At 46.2% G+C, this 17,448-nt stretch overlaps 1 protein-coding gene across 3 annotated transcripts in view; it reads right to left on the reverse strand.

Moving 5' to 3' along the window:
• Positions 1–17,448, reverse strand: part of PIWIL1 (piwi like RNA-mediated gene silencing 1) — a 394,474-nt gene that overhangs the window by 206,817 nt on the left and 170,209 nt on the right. For all 3 annotated transcript variants that reach the window (XM_056533540.1, XM_056533559.1, XM_056533548.1), the window contains exon 10: positions 12,670–12,796. In XM_056533540.1, coding sequence (XP_056389515.1) covers positions 12,670–12,796 — 127 coding nt within the window. The remainder of the gene's footprint in view (positions 1–12,669; positions 12,797–17,448) is intronic.

A 17,448-nucleotide genomic window follows, 5' to 3' on the forward strand; every position in this document is an offset into this window, starting at 1 on the left:
CCTCTGGGGTTGCGATTCCAGACCTTCAAGACTTGATCTTGGAGAGGCCGGAGGTGCCATAGGGCCCAGGGGACTGCCTCTGCAGACGCTGACATATGACCCAACATCTTCATTAGAGTTCTGATGGGAACCTTGCGAGGGACCATCAAAGACTCGGCGGCTCTTATGACTCGATCTTTCCTTTCTGGAGTGAGGGATAGAGTCATCTGAGGGGAGTTCAGGACAAACCCCAGATACTTCCTTGAGGTGGACGGGTTGATTTCTGATTTCTCCCAATTTATAAGCCAGCCCAAGCGCTGGAGAAAATCTAGAGCCAGATGAAGATGAGACTGTAGAACGTCTAGAGTAGCGGCTTTTAGAAGCCAGTCGTCTAGATAAGGAATGATCTCTAGACCTTTTAGTCTTAGAGCAGAGACCACTGGAGCCACCACCTTTGTAAAGGTGTGGGGGGCTGAAGTGATGCCGAAAGGCAGAACAGCGAACTGGAAATGCTTTACCCTACCGTCTATGGTGACAGCAACCCTCAAATATTTCCTGTGAGCAGGAAAAATAGGCAACATGCAGGTAAGTATCCTTCAAGTCGGTGGTAACCATGAGATCTTGAGGGTCCAGGATACTGACTACTGAGCGAATGGTTTCCATCCTGAACCGCCTTTTCCTTATGAAACGGTGCAAAAAGCGAAGATCTATGATCATACGCCAGTCGCCCGATGGTTTCGGCACCAGAGATATTGAGGAATACACCCCTGACCATCTTTGGTCGGGGGGAACTTCTTCTAGTGCATGTTTCCCCACGTACTGTAGGACAGAGTCCTCTAGAATAGCCTGTTTTGGCTGAGGAAGTAGCTTTGTTAAAACAAATTTCCTTGGAGGAGGGGAAATGAAATCTATTTTGTACCCCGACTGAATGACATCCAGAACCCAAGGATCCTGGATTTCTTGCATCCAGGTTGACAGAAACAAACTTAAACTTCCTCCGACCGGAGGGGGATTGGTAGATAGCTTCTCTACCTGAACTTCCCGAGGGGAAGGGAGAGGGGAAACGTTGGTGGACCTTAGAGGAGAGTCATAGCTCGGCCTTACGGTCTTTACCGCGGCCGCGTCCTCCACCACGCTTTTGAGTAGACTGGCGTCTCTGGGATCTGGAAGGGCCTTGGAACTTCCCCCCCCTTGGATCTACCCTTGCCCCGAAAGGACTGTACAGGTAGGCATTTACCTTTTTTATCCGCAAAACCCTCCATGATTCGGTCTAACTCAGACCCAAAGAGCCAATTAGGCTCAAAGGGCATCCCACAGAGGTTGAACTTTGAGGTATTATCAGCTACCCAGGGACGCAACCACAGGGGGCGCCTGCTTGCGGATGAGAGCGCCATGGACTTGGCAGCAAGTTTGAGGTGCTGTTGGGATGATTCGCATAAGAAGTCTACCCCAAGGAGTAGCGTTTTGAAGCTGTCCAGAATATCCTCCCTAGCAACATTACTTTCAATCTCAGACTGAATGCGTTGTACGCGTTCTTTGACAAAGTCCGCAACCTCACTTGAAGCGACAGCCACCGAGGCAGATGCTGAGGCCGCCGAATAGTTGCGTCTTAGAAGGGAGTCCACCTTCCTGTCAAGGGGGTCCTGGAGGTTACTGCCATCATCTGCAGGAACTAGAACCCTCTTGGACAGCTTGATAACAGCCATATCCACTTTTGGCGGTGGCATCCAGGATTCCGACTCAGCTTCTGATAGAGGAAACATCAGCTTGAACCTCCGGGTAACAACAGCACGCTTGTCTGGGTGCTTCCACTCGGCTTTCATCAGTTCCCTAAGTGTATCATCCACTTTGAAGACCAGAGGTCCTCTAGAGGTGGATGTAGAGGCTTCCCCTTGATCAACATCCTGATCCCTTGATCGGATGGATCTAAGCAATCTCTGCGTCTTTTCCACAGGAAAAAGAGGCGGAGAGATCACTTCCTCTACTGACTGTTCCGACTGATCGCCCACGGACATAACGGAATCCTCCATGACAGATGGAGGACCAGACTCGGTCCTAGGCCTCTTAGGGGCAAAGGAATTCTTGATCTCGTTGATAGAATTTCCCATGAATTCTTTCATCCCGATGAACATGTCCTGGACTGTAGGTTCAGCTGGATTAGCGGGTGGACGACATCCAGGACACCTGTTATATTCATAGGAATCAGGCAGTGGAGTACCACAGTCAGCGCAAGTTAGATGGCGCTTCTTTGAAGCAGACTTGCGATTACCAGCATGTGTATCACTCGACGGAGGAGTGGACATAGTTCTGGAATTAAAACAATAGGTTAGAAAGATACCAGAACTGTTACCATTGCAGCGCAAATGGAAAAAGAGTACCTATTGAAAAATAGACAAGCTCTTTTACAAAACCCAAGAATAGCAGGAACCACACAAGTGTAGTCAAGCTAGCAAGGCAGCAAGAGGCCAAATGAAGGCCAGTACTGCCTTAAATAGGGGAGAGGGCGGCAATTTTAAAATAAGCTCCGCCCCTCCAGGAAGACAGAGCACCAATCGGATCAAAATCCTGAACAAAGAAAGTAAACTGTATCTACGAACCCGTACCGAAGTCCCGGATCATAGATACAGAGTCTGAAAAAACTCAGCTGGGGCAGCGTCAAAACAACGCCGCCCAGGCTGACAGAAAAGAAGGGGCAGCAAGCTGCAAGCCTGCTAGAAAAAAACAAACCCTTCTCCACATAAAAGAGGGGGAAGGGAAAACTCCATGCAGGCTCTGCTAAAAAAACAGAGCCTGCACCGTCCTGCTGTCCTGCACAGGACAGAAAAAAAGCAATGTGGCTTAAGGGAGGAGGCCTTATATGGGGGTCTAATTAAGTCTTTAATTACTTGGGCGGAATTAAAAATTCCACCGTCCTGCCAGCTTCACAGGGGCAGAACACCCCACTTGTGCTGCTGGTTAGGACGTAAGGGAAGGTTCACTTTACCCCTTGTTACGTTTCCCCAAGGGGTCTAGTTTCCAAAATGTGATGCCATGTGTTTTTTTTGTTTTTTTTTGCTGTCCTGGCACCATAGGGGCTTCCTAAATGCGGCATGCCCCCAGAGCAAAATTTGCTTCCAAAAAACCAAAATGTGACTCCTTCTCTTCTGAAACCTGTAGTGCGCCAGCAGAGCACTTTTCACCCCCATATGGGGTGTTTTCTGAATCGGGAGAAATTGGGCTTCAAATTTTGGGGGGTAGTTTCTGCTTTAACCCTATGTAAAAATGTATAATTTTTGGGAAACCAAGCATTTTCGTTAATTTTTTTTTTTTTTACATATGCCAAAGTCGTGAAACCCCTGTGGGGTATTAAGGTTCACTTTACCCCTTGTTACGTTCCCCAAGGGGTCTAGTTTCCAGAATGTGATGTCATGTGTTTTTGTTTTTTTTTTTGCTGCCCTGGCACCATAGGGGCTTCCTAAATGCGACATGCCGCCTGAGCAAAATTTGCTCTCAAAAAGTTAAATATGACTCCTCTTCTGAGCATTGTAGTTCACCCGCAGTGCGCTTCAGGTCAACTTATGGGGTACCTCCATACTCAGAAGAGATGGGGTTACAAATTTTGGGGGGTCTTTTCTGCTATTAACCCTTGCAAAAATGTGAAATTTGGGGGGAAACACACATTTTAGTGAATGCAACATGCCCCCCAAAAACCATTTCAGAAAAACATACTCTCCAAAATCCCCTTGTCGCTCCTTCGCTTCTGAGCCCTCTACTGTGCCCGCCGAACACTTTACATAGACATATGAGGTATGTGCTTACTCGAGAGAAATTGGGCTACACATATAAATATAAATTTTCTCTTTTTACCCCTTGTAAAAATTTAAAAAATTGGGTCTACAAGAACATGCAAGTGTAAAAAATTAAGATTGCAAATTTTCTCCTTCACTTTGCTGCTATTCCTGTGAAACACCTAAAGGGTTAAAACGAAGACTGAATGTCATTTTGAATACTTTGGGGGGGGGGGGGTGCAGTTTTTATAATGGGGTCATTTGTGGGGCATTTCTAATATTGAGACCCTTCAAATCCACTTCAAACCTGAACTGGTCCCTGAAAAATAGTGAATTTGAAAATTTTGTGAAAAATTGGAAAATTGCTGCTGAACTTTAAAGCACTCTGGTGTCTTCCAAAAGTAAAAACACGTCAATTTTATGATGCAAACATAAAGTAGACATATTGTATATGTGATCCAAAAAAAAAGTATTTTGAATATCCATTTTCCTTACAAGCAGAGAGCTTCAAAGTTAGAAAAATGCAAAATTTTCATTTTTTTTCATCAAATTTTGGGATTTTTCACCATGAAAGGATGCAAGTTGCCACAAAATTTTACCACTATGTTAAAGTATAATATGTCACGAAAAAACTATCTCAGAATCAGAATGATAACTAAAAGCATTCCAGAGTTATTCATGTTTAACCCCCTTAAGGACTCAGACAATTACATTTTTACGTTTTCATTTTTTCCTCCTCGCCTTCTAAAAATCATAACTCTTTTATATTTTCATCCACAGACTAGTATGAGGGCTTGTTTTTTGCGCGACCAGTTGTCCTTTGTAATGACATCACTCATTATATCATAAAATGTATGGCGCAACCAAAAAACACTATTTTTGTGGGGAAATTAAAACGAAAAACGCAATTTTGCTAATTTTGGAAGGTTTTGTTTTCACGCCGTACAATTTATGGTAAAAATGACATGTGTTCTTTATTCTGAGGGTCAATACGATTAAAATGATATCCATTATTACATACTTTTATATTATTGTTGCGCTTAAAAAAAAATCACAAACTTTTTAACCAAATTAGTACGTTTATAATCCCTTTATTTTGATGACCTCTAACTTTTTTATTTTTCCGTATAAGTGGCGGTATGGGGGCTCATTTTTTGCGCCATGATCTGTACTTTTTTTTATACCACATTTGCATATAAAAAACTTTTAATACATTTTTTATAATTTTTTTTTTTTTATAAAATGTATTAAAAAAGTAGGAATTTTGGACTTTTTTTTTTTTTTTTCGTTCACGCCGTTCACCGTACGGGATCATTAACATTTTATTTTAATAGTTCGGACATTTACGCACGCGGCGATACCAAATATGTCTATAAAAAATGTTTTTTACGCTTTTTGGGGGTAAAATAGGAAAAAACGGACGTTTTACTTTTTTATTGGGGGAGGGGATTTTTCACTTTTTTTTTACTTTTACATTTTTTTTACACTTGAATAGTCCCCATAGGGGACTATTCATAGCAATACCATGATTGCTAATACTGATCTGTTCTATTTATAGGACATAGAACAGATCTGTATTATCGGTCATCTCCTGCTCTGGTCTGCTCGATCTCAGACCAGAGCAGGAGATGCCGGGAGCCGCACGGAGGAAGGAGAGGGGACCTCCGTGCGGCGTTATGAATGATCGGATCCCCGCAGCAGCGCTGCGGGCGATCCGATCGTTCATTTAAATCGCGAACTGCCGCAGATGCCGGGATCTGTATTGATCCCGGCACCTGAGGGGTTAATGGCGGACGCCCGCGAGATCGCGGGCGTCGGCCATTGCCGGCGGGTCCCTGGCTGCGATCAGCAGCCGGGATCAGCCGCGCATGACACGGGCATTGCTCCGATGCCCGCGGTTATGCTTAGGACGTAAATGTACGTCCTGGTGCGTTAAGTACCACCTCACCAGGACGTACATTTACATCCTGCGTCCTTAAGGGGTTAAAGTGACAGTGATTTTCCAATTTTTCACAAAATTTTTAAACTCTCTTTTTTTCAGGGACCAGTTCAGGTTTTGAAGTGGATTTGAAGGATCTTCATATTAGAAATACCCCACAAATTACCCCATTATAAAAACTGCACCCCCCAAAGTATTCAAAATGACATTCAGTCAGCGTTTTAACCCTTTAGTTATTTCACAGGAATAGCAGCAAAGTGAAGGAGAAAATTCACAATCTTCATTTTTTTCTTCTAGACCCAATTTTTTTTTTTGCAAGGGGTAAAAAGGAGAACATTTTTATTTGTATTTGAAACCCAATTTCTCTCGAGTAAGCACATACCTCACATGTCTATGTAAAGTGTTCGGCGGGCGCAGTAGAGGGCTCAGAAAGGAAGGAGCGACAAATGGTTTTTGGGGGGCATTTCACCTTTAGGAAGCCCCAATGGTGCCAGAACAGCAAAAAAAAAAAAAAAAACATATGGCATACCATTTTGGAAACTAGACCCCTCGCGCCGCTGCCCGTTCTGTCCCCCTGACTATCGGTACCGGCGCCGATAGCCAGGGGGAGAGAAAGGGCCGGCACCGCTGCCCCGTTGCCTCCCCCCATCCCCGGTGGCATAATTACCTGGGTCGGGTCCGTGCTGCTGCAGGCCTCCGGCGTGCGTCCCCTTCGTCGTTGCTATGCGCTGCACGGCGCGGCGCATGACGTCAGAGGCCTGCAGCAGCACGGACCCGACCCAGGTAATTATGCCACCGGGGATGGGGGGAGGCAACGGGGCAGCGGCGCCGGCAATGGGTGCCGCTGCCCCTTCTCTCCCCCTGGCTGTCGACGCCGCTTTTCTCCCCCTGGCTATCGGCGCCGGCAATGGGGCGCCGGTACCGATAGTCAGGGGGACAGAACAGGCAGCGGCGCCGATAGCCAGGGGGAGAGAAGGGCCGGCAGCAGGGCTCTAGACCCCAGTAAAGGCAGGGGGAGAGAAGCGGGCAGCGACGGCCTCTCTCCCCCTGCCTTTCCTGGGGCGGTATCGGGGTATACACGCACCCTCATTTTACCATGGAAATTTGGGTAAAAAACTTTTTTTACCCAAATATTCTTGGTAAAATGAGGGTGCGTGTTATAGGCCGGTGCGTGGTATACCCCGATAAATACGGTACCCCCCAAAATTTGAAGCCCAATTTCTCCCGATTCAGAATACACCCCATATGGGGGTGAAAAGTGCTCTGCTGGCGCACTACAGGTCTCAGAAGAGAAGGAGTCACATTTGGCTTTTTGAAAGCAAATTTTGCTCTGGGGGCATGCCGCATTTAGGAAGCCCCTATGGTGCCAGGACAGCAAAAAAAAACACATGGCATACCATTTCGGAAACTAGACCCCTCGGGGAACGTAACAAGGGGTTAAGTGCACCTTTATACCCCACAGGTGTTTCCCGACTTTTGCATATGTAAAATATGTATTTTTTTTTACCTAAAATGCTTCTTTTCCCAAAAATTTTACATTTTTAAAAAGGGTAAAAGCAGAAAATACCCCCACAATTTGTAACACAATTTCTCCCGAGTACGGCGATACCCCATATATGGCCCTAAACTGTTGCATTGAAATACGACAGGGCTCCAAAGTGAGAGTGCTATGCGCATTTGAGGCCTAAATTAGGGATTGCATAGGGGTGGACATAGGGGTATTCTACGCCAGTGATTCCCAAACAGGGTGCCTCCAGCTGTTGTAAAACTCCAAGCATGCCTGGACAGTTAGTGGCTGTCTGGTAATACTGAGAATAGTTGTTTCGCAACAGCTGGAGGCTCTGTTTTGGAAACAGTGGTGTACCAGACGTTTTTCATTTTTATTGGGGAGGGGAGGGGGGGCTGTGTAGGGTAAGTGTATATGTAGTGTTTTTTACTTTTTATTTTGTGTTAGTGTAGTGTAGTGTTTTTAGGGTACAGTCACACAGGCGGGGGTTCACAGTAGTTTCTCGCTGGCAGTTTGAGCTGCGGCAGAAAATTTGACGCAGCTCAAACTTGCAGCCGGATACTTACTGTAAACCTCTGCCCATGTGAGTGTACCCTGTACATTCACATTGGGGGGGGGGGGGGGGGGGGGGGGGAACATCCAGCTGTTGCAAAATTACAACTCCCAGCATGCGCTGACAGACTGTACATGCTGAGTTTTAGTTTTGCAACAGCTGTAGGCACACTGGTTGTGTATCACTGAGTTTGTGACCTAACTCAGTGTTTCACAAACAGTGTGCCTCCAGCTGTTGCAAAACTACAACTCCCAGTATGTACGGTGCATGCTGGGAGTTGTAGTTTCCAACAGATGGAGGCACACCGGTCGTGAAACGTGAAACACAACCAGTGTGCCTTCAGCTGTTGCAAAACTACAACTCTCAGAAGTCAACGACAGCCAACGGGCATGCTGGGAGTTGTAGTTATGCAACCAGCAGATGCACCACTACAACTTCCAGCATGCACTTTAGCTGTTTGTGCAAGCTGGGAGTTGTAGTTATACAACAGGTGAAGGTACACTTTTCCATAGAAAAAATGTGCCTCCAGCTGTTGCAAAACTATAAGTCCCAGCATGCCCATAAGGGAATGCTGGGAGTTGTGGTGGTCTGCCTCCTGCTGTTGCATAACTACAGCTCCCAGCATGCCCTTTTTGCATGCTGGGAGCAGTTGCTAAGCAACAGCAGGAGGCTGTCAATCACCTCCAACTGCTGCTCCCCAGGTCAGTCCCTCGCCGCTGCTCCTGGGGCCCCGATCCCAACAGGGACGCCGGGGATGGGGGTCCCCACAGCTCCCGGGGTCCACGTCCCGCACCCGCTCACGTGCTCCGGAAGAGGGGCGGAGCGGGTTGCGGGAGTGACACCCTCAGCAGGTGGCCTGATTGGTCGGCCGGTAAACCGGCCGACGAATCAGGGCGATCGTGAGGTGGCACCTCACCCCTATGGCTGGTCGGGGCCGTCTCCGACGGCCCCGATCAGCCAGTAATTCAGGGTCACTGGAGACCCGATTGACCCAGAATCCGCCGCAGATCACTGGGCTGAATTGTCCAGCAATCTGCGGCCATCGCCGACATGGTGGGTCATCATGACCCCCCTGGGCGATATGCCGCGATGCCTGCTGAACGATTTCAGCAGGCATCAGGCACCGGTCCCCTCCGGCTAGCGGCGGGGGGGGCGGGATTTGACAGGACGTACTCAAACGTCCTGAGTCTTTAAGGACTCGGAAAAGGGGCCGTTTGAGTACGTCCTGCGTCCTAAAGGGGTTACGGGGTTAAAGGTACTCCGGTGGAATTTATTTTTATTTTTTTTAAATCAACTGGTGACAGAAAGTTAAACAGATTTGTAAATGACTTCTATTTAAAAAATTTTAATCCTTCCATAACTTATTAGCTGCTGAATACTACAGAGGAAATTATTTTCTTTTTGGAATACAGTGTTCTCTGCTGACATCTCTGTTCATTTTAAGAACTGTCCAGAGTAGGAGAAAATCCCCATATCAAACATATACAGTTCCTAAAATGGACAGAGATGTAAGCAGAGAGCACTGTGCTCGTGATGTCAGCAGAGAGTACTCGGCTTCGCCAGGAGTCACAATAATGAGCTCCCTGCTGCGGCTGGGTCATTTTGTGTGTCCACTCATATCGGCGGAATTTCTGCTGGCAGTCATGAGCGGACACACTGAGCTACCCATCCGTGCTCTATGTGACTGTACACTGCATCCCGTTCATACTGCGTTTCAGCAGTATGTTAGAGGTATTACTCAGCATCATGTAAAAAAAAAAAAGTGATGCTGACATATACTGTAGCAGCTCCATTCATTTCTGAATGAGACTGCTAGAGTATACATTGGCATCCCTTTTTTACCAAGACAACGGACACCTATGCAGCAGAAACGCTACCAAAATGATAACCCACAAATAAAGAATTTGTGGTAAAAAATAAAAAAATAAAAAAAAAGCTAATTGCTATTTTTTTCCACTGACTTTGAAATAATTCTAGCCACACAATAAGGGCTCAATGTACTCACTTTTGCCCTAGGTGAATACTTTAGGGGGTGTAGTTTCGAAAATGGGGTCACTTCTGGGGTGCAGTATTGTTCTCACAGGTAGAATGCTTTGCAAGATGAAGTGCGGCCTATAATTTGTATAATGATATCCTGAAAGCCAAATGGTGCTCCTCTCCTTTTGGGTCCCACCATGTGGCCATGCAATCAAATACGGCACAAGCGGGGTGTTATGGACATAAAAATGACATACATTTTATTTGCTATTTTTGTGATCCTAGACCAAGAAAGCCACATTGGTTTAGACAAAGGAAAGATGGAGTCTCTTACCTGGGGTCTCCTAGTCATGTTAAATGGGGGCCAATAGGTGAGCTTTTGTAACATTAGACAAAGACCACCAGTGGGTGGGCTAAGGGGCGGAGAAAACATAATAAAAGCCCATTGAATAGGGGCCAAGTTCTCTTTTCTCTTGTGGGGCTGCATACCAACACACCTTTCCATTCAGCTTCCTGTTTGGGCCTTATCCTGAGACAAAGGACTGCAGCCTTTCCCATGCCTGGGATTTGTTCATCATACATGATGTAAAAGGTTCCCCGAAGCTAAGTATTTCAGTATTATATTCTTTGTGCTATACAGTTGTATCTTTTAAGGAAAATCCACCCATATAGCCAATTATAGGGTTTCTACTATAATTGTTGTATATGTGTTTCCTTACACTGCAGATTTAAGTTTCTATTAGTAATATCTTTTTCTCTCTTTTAGTTAGTGTTTTAGTTAGTTGTGCATTAAAACATCTTTATTTCTGCCAGTATTTTGATGTGTAGTGTTATTTGTGCATTTGGATATTAGGACATAACTCTTCCAAAATTCCTAAAATAGGTTGGTCTGTGGGGTGTTTATGAATTCATTTGGTCTCTAATACTGCTCAGCTAAGGTTCTATGCACCTGGTCTGTGAGTATATTGTATTCACATGAGCGCACGGTGGCAGCCATTTTGTGTGTCAGATGCATGGTCTACAGATATTTAAGCTGGTCTTATAACCTTTGGAGCCCAAGTCCAATTCAGCCCCAAAGCCACGAACCACAACACGGGGGTATTACCGAACACGGGACGAACAGAGTAATAAAATATGGGGCAAATTTTCTATTTTTCAGATGCAATGTTCAAAAAATATGTCCCACACAAAAAGAATTCAAAGCACTCACTTTTGGTCTAGGTCAGACCTGGGCATTGTACGGCCCGCGGGCCACATACGGCCCTTTGATTGGCTCTGACCGGCCCGCGCTGACTGTTGGGCCGTACAATGCCCAGGTCTGACACCACCAGCCTGTGACAGGAAGAGCTCCGTGCGATGACAGGAAGAGATTGTACAGTGCTGGGGAGGGGGCGTGCACCTCCTGTCTCCTCTCTCGCCTTCTCTCTGCCGTGCAGTCTTACCACCCTCCATAGGCAGAGCAGGGAGGGGAGAGGAGAGGCCGTGTATCCTGTCTCCCTCTGGTGAGCAGGGCGAGTGAGTGTCTGTGTTTATATGTGTCTGTGTATATATGTGTCTGTGTATATATGTGTCTGTGTATATATGTCTGTGTATATATGTCTGTGTGTGATTATATGTGTCTGTGTATATATGTGTCTGTGTATATATGTGTCTGCGTTTATATGTGTCAGTGTGTGTGTGTGTGGGGGGGGGGAGCTGCCTAATGTGGGGGACGACTAATCTGGGGGACAACTATGCTGCTTTATCTGAGCAGCATAGGTTTGCTATGGGGATTTTCTCCTGCTCTGGACAGTTCCTGATACGGGCATCAGGTGTCAGCAGAGAGCACTGTGGACAAGACAGAAAAAGAAATTCAAAAAGAATAGAATTTCCTCTGTAGCATATAGCTGCTAATAAGAACTGGAAGGGTAAATATTTTTTAATAGAAGTAATTTACAAATCTTTAACTTTCTGGCACCAGTTGATTTAAAAAAAAAAAAAAAAAAATTTCCATCGGAGTACCCACTTAAGGAGGAATATGATTATACAGTAATTAGGCACACTGTAGTTTAAAAACCCTGCGGGAGCCCTGTATGGCTCATCCGTACCGACCATTCAGGGCTCCCAGCGGGGAGTTTAAAATGAAAGTAAAATACATCATACATCGCAGGGGAGCGGAGCATGCCGCCCGCCCCGTTTAATAACTTCTAATCACATTGGGTCTCAGAAGTGAGACCCAATGCGATCAATCCCTCAGCCCGTACTACAACCCCCATCATGGAACAGTCTGTCCATGATGGGGGTTGTAGTACAAACACTAATGTAGCCTCCCCAGCCGCCGGCAGACTCCAGCAGCCAGGGAACTACTACTCACATCATGAAAACAAGTCTGTTCCATGATGGGAGTAGTAGTAGTCCCACAGCACTGCAGGAGTCTGCTGATGTCACCAAATAATGGTTATTATAAACCAGGTGCAAACGAATGACATAAAGGCTCATCCGTTTGCCATAGAATTCAATGCTAAAAATAACGGAAATTAATTTACCTGTTTCTTGTGACGGAAGAAAAAACGCATGTACAGTACAGTTTTATTTTTCATCACAAATAACATGTTATTCATGACGGGCTATAACGGATAATCAAAAAATCCCATAGACTTTAATGGAATTTTGTAATGGCCATTTAACATCTGTTTTTAAAACTTTTCTAAAGGAAGTAACGGGTCTTTTAACAGAGCAACTTTATAGTGTGAAAGGGGCCTAAAGAGTAAGATATTGTATGATATACAGCAGATATATTACATCTGTCTCCCTCTCTGCCTATCAGCACTTACACACAGGCAGGAGCATCATGTCGTCTACAGGAAGTCAGACGACATAGGACAGATCACTTACTGTGGCACATTAAGCACTACAGGAATACTCATGTACCACTAACTTATTAATATGTATAAAAATTAGAAGTTACCTGTTAAATAGCAAAATTCTGGGATCAAAATAATGGGCCCTGCTTGCATTTTTCCTGGTCCTTTAACCTTTTTGGGATTGTGGATAATAGCAGGCTGTTTCAGATCTGTAATATCCTTGTTATATTGCTATAAAGAAAACATAAGATGTTTTAAAATTATGTGAGCAATACTTAAGGGCTGTACAAACTTTTATGTCTGACAAATAAAAACGTAAACTGGTGTATAACAAACCAAGTTAAGTTGCAAAATATGTTTGATCTATTCAATGCTATAGGGATGTTTTTTTCTCTCTCTTTTTTTTTTTTTTTTTAATGGAATCCCAAAATATTCGCAAAACATAAAGCAGTAACATGATGTGAACAGTCCATTCTGAATTTAGATTTTTGGCAACCTCCTTACATTTTAAGACTCATAACATTTTTATTTGTCCAATGACTGAGTTGCCTAAGGGCTTATTTTGATGGACAAGTTGTGTTTAAAATTTTTTTTAAAAACTACTTGTCCAAGGGACTAAAACAGAGCAGAATCTACTTGTCCCTCATAACAATCAACTTGTCCTGGTACAAAATAATTGTAACCCAAATAGTATGTAAATAAGGTATTTTCTTAATAACAACTTAATAAAAACTTGATAGAGAGACCATTATGTAACCCCATTAGGTGGACAGGGTCCCTGATAAGTAAGTCCGCCCCATTAATGGAATACTGCAGTGCAAAATAACTAATCCTGACTGCTGGGAAACCCCTCCCCCCGATCTCTTAAGGGGCCCAGGCAGGAATGGGGGCTTGACCGCATGACGCAGCGGCCGACAGCCCCCCGCATGTATCCCATAGATACATGGAGGGGGCATTTCAGCAGCCGTGTCATGCAGGGATGGAACATTCCCTTCATGCCGTCTGCTGGGGCCTCATACAAGAGATGGGGGGTTGTCCCAGCGGTCAAACCCCCGCGATCTATCACTTATGGGGATAAGTTATTTTGCACTACAGTATTCCTTTAAGTAGGTAGTCCCTCTTCAGGTAGATATGTCCCTTTATCAGGTAGGGATCAAGTAGGGCCCCCTGCGCCTTAATGTTACCCCCCCCCCTCTGATGCCCCCTGCACCATTATATTCCCCCCCCCCTCTGATGCCCTGTGTCATTATATTACCCCCCCTCTGATGCCCCCAGTGTCATTATATTCCCCCCCGATGCCCCCAGTGTCATTATATTCCCCCCCTCTGATGCTCCCCGTGTCATTATATTCCCCTATTCCCCCCCTGATGCCCCCTGTGTCATTATATTCCCCCCCCCCCGATACCCCCTGTGTAATTATATTCCCCTCCCTTCTGATGCCCCTCGTGTCATTATATTTCAGCCCAACCCCCCTCTCCTCTTCCACATTAACCCCCCTCTCCTCTCCCACATTATTTACCAAACCTCTCCTCCTCTCTGATCCCCTGCTACCTGTACTCCGGCCCCATGTGTGCTCCGGCAGGCTCAGGGGCTTGGCGGTCACTATTGTTACTGGACCATTAAGAATATAGTTTTGCCCCTGGTGATCAGGCAGGCCCTCATATTAGGTAAGTTTATCTCAATCACTCACTCTGAATTCACAGAGGTCCGCTCACACTGTTACTGTACTTACATCTCCCTGCAGCAGTCTATAACGAGACGTCCTTGCGGGGATGCGCGTGATACTTGACGTCATCACAGGCGCCGCACGGGACGTCACCAATCACGCGTATCCCCGCAAGGAAGTCTCATTATAGACTGCTGCAGGGAGATGTAAGTACAGTAACAGTGTGAGCGGACCTGTGTGAATTCTTCCGGCATTTAACGCTGCTTGCCCGAAGCAGGGCTAAATGCCTGAAGAAATCACCTGCCCGGTGTCCGGAACTGCTTGTCCCGGGCGTCGGGCGATAGGAATTCCACATCACTGCATCTTTATTTTACCATATAATTTATTACAAAGCCAAAAGAAAGAAAGACATTTTTTTTGTACTCACCATAAAATCTCTTTTCTCGTAGCCTTCACTGGGAAACAGGAAAAAAAGTTGGCTTCTCCCAGGCAGGATATTCCTGCTCACTAGCACTGAGCTAAGCAGGTGTGTTACAAAGAAGAAGGAGAAGCCAAACAAACAAAAAGAAAAGAACAGATTAGTCCAGTATGGTATATGTCTTCCAATGCCTTTGCTTTTAATTCAGGAACCATATTCCCAACAGGTAAGGTTACATGGTGATAAAACCAACGTGTTTCATGCGGAATGCGCTTAATCATAGACATTCTAATCACAGAGGTTTTAACTCTATGTAACGTTACTTGTTGTGAATATGGTTCCGGAATAAAAAGCAAAGGCATTGGAAGACATATACCGCACTGGACTATTCTTTTCTTTTTGTACTTACTAAGGACTGGAGGCGAGTCCGGCTGGGTCAGTGCACAGGAAAGTCACATTGGAAGGGGTGAATAGTTCATGTCTTTTGAACTTGCCAAACAAACAAAGGTGATATCTTCGAAGAACAACAGAAAGGAATTCCAAAGGAACTCCAACAGGCAACAAATAACCACAAGACAACTATAAATGAGTGGGAGCTGTGTCTCCCAATGAAGGTACAAGAAAAGGAGATTTTTTAACACTTACCGTAAAATCTCTTTCTCGAAGGATCCATTGGGGGACACAGACCGTGGGTGTATGCTGCGGTCTCTAGGAGGTGTGACACCATGGCAACAAAAAAGTCGCCTCCTCCCAGCAGGATATACCCACCTCCAGGCCCTGAGCTAATCAGTTTTAGTACCAGAGCAATAGGAGAGGACCGACAGGTCAAGGAAAAAACACGAACTGTCCGAGAACCAGAAAAAAAGATATAAACTGAACACACCCTCGGACAGAGAACCAAAGAGAAACCCAAAAAGGGGCGGGAGCCGTGTCCCCCAATGGATCCTTTGAGAAAGAGATTTTACGGTAAGTGTTAAAAAATCTCCTTTTCTCTATCGGCTCCATTGGGGGATACAGACCGTGGGACGTACCAAGCTGTCCCTTGGGTGGGCAGATAATCAGTCAGGCAGACGGATGTTCCACTGCCACCTGCGTCAGTTTACGGCCCAGACTAGCATCAGCCGATGCGAAGGTATGAACCCGGTAGAACCTCGAGAAAGAGTGCAAAGACGACCAAGTAGCCGCCTTGCAATCTGCGAGGGCGAGGCTTTGTTCTGGAGAGCCCAGGATACCCCAACAGAAACGGGCAGAATGAGCCAACAACCCTGAAGGGAGGAATCTTCCCCCTACAGCGATAGGCTTCCAAATGGCAGAACGGATCCACCGAGAAGTGGTGGCCTTGGAAGCAGGTTGTCCCTTACTACAACCTTCCGTAAGGACGAAAAAGAAATCGCACTGACAAAACGAAGAAGAGATAGAGAGGTAATACCTAACAGCCCGAACTGCATCCAGCTTGTGGAGTAAATGCTCCCTAGAATGAGAAGGAGCGGGACAAAAGGACGGAAGAACAATGTCCTCATTGAGATGAAAGGCCGAAACAACCTTAGGCAAAAAGGAAGGTTCTGGCCGGAAGACAACCTTTTCCTGGTGAAGCACCAGAAACGGAGAACGGCAGGAGAGAGCTGCCAATTCAGACACTCTCCGAATGGAGGTGATAACCACAAGAAAATGCCACTTTCCAAGAAAGGAGGCACAGGGACACCTCCCCAAGGGATTCCAAAGGTTCCCCTTGGAATACCCCCAGAAATAGATTCAAGTCCCAAGGGGGAGAAGGTGACCGATAAGGAGTGGCAGCATGCGCCACTCCTTGAAGGAAGGTCCGGACATGAGAATTAGAAGCCAGAGGACTTAAGAGCCTGACTCTTAAGGGAACTGAGAAACAACCCCAGTTCCAAACCCGACTGCAAGAAAGAGAGAAGACGGGAAACCGAAAAGGTAACAGGACACAAGACCTGAGCTTCACACCAACTAAAATAAGACCGGCAGGTACGGTGGTAAATTTTTGACGAGGAGGACTTACGAGCCCTGTGCATGGTGCGAATGACTTGGGAAGAGAAACCGCGGCTCTCAAAACCGCGGTCTCGACCGCCACGCCGTCAAAGCAGAGACGGTAATAGGGGTGGCACAGGAGACCTGAGATAGGAGGTCTGGACGATAGGGAAGGCATAACATTAAGTCGTCCAGGAGCCTGGCCATGACGACGTACCACGCCCGCTGGGCCAAGGCTGGGCCACTAGAATGGCGGAAACGTCCCACTGAGAGTTTCCTCAGGACCCCGAAAAGAGAAGAAAGGGAGGAAACAGATAAGGTAGGGCAAAGCCCGACCACCAAATAGACAAGGTAGGGCAAGGCTCGACCAAGAGAAAGGAACGCTTTGGTTGTGGCGGGACAAGCAGAGGTCCACGCCTGGAGTGTTCCAGACGTTGAAGATCACAGCAAACACCCCTGGATATAGGGACCAGTGGCCTTGGACGATTGAGGACCGGACGAGAAGATCACATCCCAGGGATGGCCAGACTGAAGATAACTGAGATGGCCGGAAACCTGAGTTCCGCCCAGGAGGGAAATTCCCAAGAAGCAAGCAAAGAAAGAATTGCCCTAGGCCCCAAATGTTGAAGGGGAAAAAGCTTCTGGGGGGGCTAGGGGGGGCCAAGACCCCAGACCGGGCGGTCACTGAAAACACCTCAACAGCCTGACAGACTGGCAGGGATGGACAGGAAGGAACACCCCCGAAAAAAATGAGGGGGAAAACGAAGCCACATAGAAGGGACCGACGAGACTGACGAGAGAGAACGATCT

Source organism: Hyla sarda, chromosome 1 (genome assembly GCF_029499605.1).
Source record: "Hyla sarda isolate aHylSar1 chromosome 1, aHylSar1.hap1, whole genome shotgun sequence".
In the NCBI taxonomy this organism is placed as follows: Eukaryota; Metazoa; Chordata; class Amphibia; order Anura; family Hylidae; genus Hyla; species Hyla sarda.